At 33.9% G+C, this 6549-nt stretch overlaps 1 protein-coding gene across 1 annotated transcript; it reads left to right on the top strand.

Moving 5' to 3' along the window:
• The first annotated feature begins 1820 nt into the window (after nucleotides 1-1820).
• Nucleotides 1821-2756, top strand: LOC130956905 (casein kinase 1-like protein 2). The gene is made up of 4 exons (XM_057883843.1): nucleotides 1821-1900; nucleotides 2019-2058; nucleotides 2394-2463; nucleotides 2566-2756. The coding sequence occupies exons 1-4, from the start codon at nucleotides 1821-1823 to the stop codon at nucleotides 2754-2756; spliced, it is 381 nt and encodes a 126-aa protein (XP_057739826.1).
• Nucleotides 2757-6549: the final 3793 nt, after the last annotated feature.

The raw sequence follows: 6549 nt of genomic DNA, 5'->3' as shown, positions 1-6549 counted from the left end.
TGCCCCAAAAATGATCTTGAGAGGACAGCAATGCTTGATAAACTTTATGCATCAGCACTAGGGAGTTTAATGTATGCTCAAGTCTGCACACGTCTCGATATATCATTTATAGTGGGAATGTTAGGTAGATACTTAAGCAATCCTGGAATGGATCATTGGATGGTTGTTAAACACATAATGCGTTATCTGAAGAAAACAAAGGATTACATGCTTAATTATCGGAAATAAAAAAATTTGGACATTATTGGGTACTCTGATTCCGATTTCATGGCATATGGTTGCGAAACTTTGTCACTGAACTTCATATAGTAGATGACATTGAAAGGCCATTGAAAATATTTTGTGACAATAAGTCAGCAGTACTATACTCCAACAACACTAAGAACTTGACAAAATCAAAACATATAGACATCAAGTTCTTAGTTGTCAAGGAGAAAGTTCAAGAAAAACAGATTTTCATAGAATATATAGGAACAGAGTATATGCTAGCAAACCTATTAACCGAGGATTGACCCCTAAAGTCTTTCATGAGCACACTGCTCGGATGAGTGTCAATGTTTGTGATGTCTTGGTTTAGTGGGACTTTATTTTATGCTATATGTCCTATGACATATATTGAATTATCTTTCTGCAGAATTAAGTTGACGGTTTATTTCATGTTATGTGAAATGTTCATTTTGCAATATTTGTTTTGTGTTTGATCTCAATAAACTTTTAAAGTTGGAGCAGCTGAAAATAGACATGCATGAGATCACTTGGCATGTAATTTCCATATTACTCATTCAAATTTCATCTATGTCGTTAAGTATATTAGGATGGTAATTATTGTGGTTCAGTCACGACATTAATGTAATAAAAGCGGCGGTAATTCCTTATCTAATATATGAGACGGACTAGATTGTTTAAATAATAAGGGAAATAGCATTCAGATGCGCGCATAAAATTTATAGGATGTGATTATCTCAAGAAAGAATATAGGTATAGGCCAAGTGAGAGATTTTTAGAAAATTATTTAATTTTCTAGTTTGTTTGTAGACAATACATATGTTAATTCTAATAACAAATTATATTATTTTAAATTAAATTACTTATATAACGGTGATCTCATTTATTGTTATAAATACTAAATTGAATCAGAGATAATTATTTTTTATTTAGAATTAAATAAGAAGAAAACCAGATATTATCTTTTGGGTTTTAGATACTATTTTTATTTGATCGTTAGGGTTTAATGAGTGATCTCATTAGTATGTGGGTAATACATATATTAATTATAATCACAAATTATGTTATTTTAAATTAAATAACTTATATAATGGTGATCTTATCTATTGGGACTATCTAAAATCAATCCAAGTCTTTTAAACTTATCTAATGCACCATAAAATTTGAAGCGTTAGATTAGATTAATAAACGATCTAATGATTTATATTTAATTTATAATTAATTTATTAAAAATTACACTTAAAAAGATAACAACTCTTTTGATATTTTAAAATTTTCCAATATAAAATTTGAGAACCGAAACCCTCCTTGGTGCAGCGATGACCCTCCGCCTCTTCCTGCACCCACTTCCTCTGCCTTCTTCCTCTTCACGATGAACTTTCGTTTCTTCTTCTACCTCCTTTTCGTCTGCCTTCTTTCTCTTGGCGATGTCCCTTCACTTCTTCCTTTACCCACTGTCCTCTGTCTTCTTCTACAACGACTCCATGACCTACTTCTTCAAGTCATAGAGCCCAAACTCTGTTGCTCGTATTTTGTTTTTCTTCTCAAATTTTTCAAACTTTTTTAGAGTTTTAATCAAAAGAGGTTGACCTTTAATGGAGCTTCAAGTTGGAAACAAGTTTCGTATCGGTCATAAAATTGGTAGCAGAACTTTTGAAAAGATCTATCTCAGTGAGTTTTCTCTCCTGTCTACTCTCTCTCTTTTTTTTTGTGTGTGCATAATTGAACTTCTAATTTCCGAATTTTTTTATTAAATTTTTTAGATTAATTTATTTTAAAAATTTTTGTGTAAGTACCAATATTCAGACAAATGAAGAGGTTGTGATTAAGCTTGTGAGTACTCTTATCTACCTGTGTTAATTTTGAAAAAGAAATAGTAATAATGAAATTAGTGTTTGTAAAGTTGTAATAATTTTGTTGCTGTTGAGAAAATTCTAAGAGCTGCTGAATTTAGGAGAATTGTAATGTTTTACTGACTTTTCAAGAAATGAATATGCAGAACTAGGTTTTTTTTTTTTTAAAGAGTGATATATTAGAGTTCTGGGGTGCTTTAGTGCATGGCAATTTAAAGATTTCTGTATATTTTAGTTGCAAAATTAAATTATTGAAGGACAAGTCATGTGTGTCTGATCGAGCATGTTATTGTCTTGGTTTTCTTTCTTATTCAGGAAAATGTCAAAACCAAGCACCCTCAATTGTTGTATGAATCAAAACTGTATAAAATACTACAAGAAGGAAGTAATCTTTTATCATACTGATTTTTTTTTCTTTTGGAGCTCTTTGCTTTTCATTGACTTCATGTTAATCACTCGGCTTAAACTATTTTTGGTTTGTTGACAGCTGGGATCCCAAATGTGAAATGGTATGGCGTAGAAGGAGAGTACAATGTGCTTGTGATGGATTTACTGGGCCCTAGTCTTGACGATTTATTCAATTCCTGTAGTCGGAAATTGTCTCTCAATTTCTGTAATAGTATTCACTATTCAGTTGAGACAGTTAATTGCTTGTTACAATTTATGCTAGTTGAATAAAGGTTTTCAGATTATTTAATTGATGTATATGCCTTTGAGCTCAATTCATATTTTGAATCTTCCAGCTCTTTATTCATGGCTTTGGAGAAAGAGATCTGAGTCTCACATATTCATTTCATGTATTGGTTTAGTAAAGTTTTGATTTTGATTTTGATTTTATTTTATTTAAAAAAATCAAAACAAGAACGTAAATATTGATGTCTGATATGAACAGTGTCACTTGACATTATCCTTTTTAGTTTTGAGATTATTGATGTCTGATAGGAACAGTATCACTTGGCATTCCACCCAAAATTATTATTGATCCTATCATTCAATATTGATAGTTATTATTCATCAAATCACACCCAACCCCTTTTCTGCTTTTCCTCTTAAATTGTATTGAAGGGCACTTATAAAGCATTTAAATATGTTGAAGAAAACAATTGCCACGTGATATTATTGATTATTGAATATTTTGATACACAAACAAATAAGAAGCAAATACAATACATTTTCACATGATCTTAGACTTTCTGGCTACTTGCCGAGAAAAAGAATTTCTCACTTCACTTGAATACTTAATTATACACAATATCCATTTGATTTGATCATGCCCAAAATCATCGATGCAGGTGATGCTTCTTCATTCTCAAGTAACTTTGCTTACTTTCCAATATATTACATTATACAGGATATCATTCTTTCCATGCTAGTATCCATTGTGCACACATTTGGTGGCCACAATGTTGGACTTCAATTGTGCAAACTTGCTCAAAGCAGATACAGCACAATTCTGTCTCACTCATCTGAAAAAAGCTATAACAAGTAAACCCTTTAATTAGTTGTCACTGGCAAGTGAATTTTTTGGATTGTCAAAATCTTCACTACTACGGAATTAATTTAATAAGACAAAAGTAGAAATATGGTGTGGAGCATAAAGACATAGAAAAATGCTACTCACCTTGAATGCAGAAAAAGAAAAAAATAAAGGATGGTTCACAAATCTGCCTCATCATTGTCATTTGTCCTTGAAATTTAAGAGATATATTTTTAAATTTAAAAAAAATAAAATAAGTAGTATAAAAAATAAAATTTAAAACATTTTATATCATCGGATTCGATATCTATTGAGGACTTAGTCTCGTCATCACTCTCTTTGTAATAAATTGAGGAATCTAAATATTCCTGGATCAAAATACAAAATACATGAACTATACAATTCTCATAGTATTTTTTGTAAAGTCCATAAAGCCTCATGCCTCATCATGTTAGATACCATGGAGAATTGCAATTGCTACATATAATTAGCAAATTAGCATGAATCTTAGCTACACTAAGATGCTTGTAGCACAACATTTCATTCTTATGTCATGGATCACCATAATAAGCAGCTATAGGAAATTACTCTCAGATCATAAATAACTATGTTAGCGTTGCACAGGTGATGAGCGGATAATTTATACGCTTTTTGGCATTGTTTTTAGGTAGTTTTTAGTAAGTTCAAGCTACTTTTAGGGATGTTTTCATTAGTTTTTATGTTAAATTCACATTTCTGGACTTTACTATGAGTTTGTGTATTTTTCTGTGATTTCAGGTAAATTCTGACTGAAATTGAGGGATTTGAGCAAAACTCTGAAAAAGGCTGACAAAAGGACTGCTGATGCTGTTGGAATCTGACCTCCCTGCACTCGAAATGGATTTTCTGGAGCTACAGAACTCCAAATGGCGCGCTCTCAACGGCGTTGGAAAGTAGACATCCAGAGCTTTCCAGCAATATATAATAGTCCATACTTTATTCGGAAATTGACGACGTAACTTGGCGTTGAACGCCAAGTACATGCTGCTGTCTGGAGTTAAACGCCAGAAAAACGTCATGATCCAGAGTTGAACGCCCAAAACACGTCATAACTCGGAGTTCAACTCCAAGAGAAGGCTCAGCTCGTGGATTGATCAAGCTCAGCCCAAGCATACACCAAGTGGGCCCCGAAAGTGGATTTATGCATCAATTACTTACTCATGTAAACCCTAGGAGCTAGTTTATTATAAATAGGATGATTTACTAATGTATTAGACATCTTTGGTCTCAGTTTTGTTTTATTCTTCATCCTAAGAGGCTATTGATCACGTTTTAGGGGGCTGGCCATTCGGCCATGCCTGAACCTTTTGCTTATGTATTTTCAACGGTGGAGTTTCTGCACACCATAGATTAAGGGTGTGGAGCTCTGCTGTACCTCAAGTATTAATGCAGTTCTATTTTCTTTTATTCAAATCTCTCTTATTCTTATTCCAAGATATTCATTCGCACCCAAGAACATGATGAATGTGATGATTAAATAACCCTCATTATCATTCTCACCTATGAACACACGTGATTGACAACCACTTCCGTTTTACATGCAACAGAGCTTGAATGTGTATCTCTTAGATTCCCCAACAGAATCTTCGTGGTATAAGCTAGATAGATGGCGGCATTTATGAGGATCCGGAAAGTCTCACCTTGTCTGTGGTATTCCGAGTAGGATCCTGGGAATCCGGAAAGTCTCACCTTGTCTGTGGTATTCCGAGTAGGATTCCGGTAATGAATGACTGTGACGTGCTTCAGACTTGCAAGTGCTGGGCGTGATGACAGACGCAAAAGAATCAAGGGATTCTATTCCAGTAGGCGCAGGAACCAACCAGTGATTAGCCGTGCTGTGACAGAGTGCGTGAGCGTAGTTTTCACTGCGAGGATGGGATGTAGCCATCAACCATGGGTGATGCCTCCAGACGATTAGCCATGCGAGTGACAGCCGCAGAGGACCATTTTCCCGAGAGGATTGAAAGTAGCCACCGCTGATGGTGAACCCCTATACACAGCTTGCCATGGAAAGGAGTAAGAAGGATTGAGTTGAAGCAATAGGAGAGCAGGCGTCCTTGAGCCATACAGCATCTCCATGCGCTTATCTGAAATTCCCACCAATGAGGCTGCATAAGTATCCCTTTTATTATTTCTTTTCTCTTTATTATTTGATTTTCTAAATTCCATAATTTTATCTGCCTGACTGAGATTTACAAGGTAACCATAGCTTGCTTCATGCCAACAATCTCTGTGGGATCGACCCTTACTCACATAAGGTTTATTACTTGGACGACCCAGTACACTTGCTGGTTAGTTGAACGGAGTTGTGAATTCAACCAGTGCCATAAGAAGCTTTCATCTCAAAATAGTTAGAACATGGATCACAATTTCGTCCACCAAGTTTTTGGCGCCGTTGCCGGGGATTGTTCGAGTATGGACAACTGACGGTTCATCTTGTTGCTCAGATTAGGTAATTTTTCTTTTCAAAAATCTTTTTCAAAATTTTTCTTTTATTTTTCGTTTTTCTAACTTTATTTTCGAAAATATTAATAAAAATCCAAAAAAATTAGAAAATCATAAAAACCAAAAAAATATTTTGTGTTTCTTGTTTGAGTCTTGAGTCAATTTTTAAGTTTGGTGTCAATTGCATGCTTTAAAAATTTTTCTTGCATTTTTCGAAAATCCCATACATTCATAGTGTTCTTCATGATCTTCAAGTTGTTCTTGATAAGTCCTCTTGTTTGATCTTGATGATTTCTTATTTTGTGTTGTTTGTTGTTTTTCATATGCATTTTTTGTTTGTTAGAGTCCATGCATTAACGATTTCTAAGTTTGGTGTCTTGCATGTTTTCTTTGCATCAAAAATTTTTCAAAAATATGTTCTTGATGTTCATCATGATCTTCAAAGTGTTCTTGGTGTTCATCTTGACATTCATAGTGTTCTTGCATGCATCTTGTGTTTTGATCCAAAAT

Source organism: Arachis stenosperma, chromosome 10 (genome assembly GCF_014773155.1).
Source record: "Arachis stenosperma cultivar V10309 chromosome 10, arast.V10309.gnm1.PFL2, whole genome shotgun sequence".
In the NCBI taxonomy this organism is placed as follows: Eukaryota; Viridiplantae; Streptophyta; class Magnoliopsida; order Fabales; family Fabaceae; genus Arachis; species Arachis stenosperma.
This window is presented reverse-complemented; position numbering and strand designations above follow the sequence as displayed.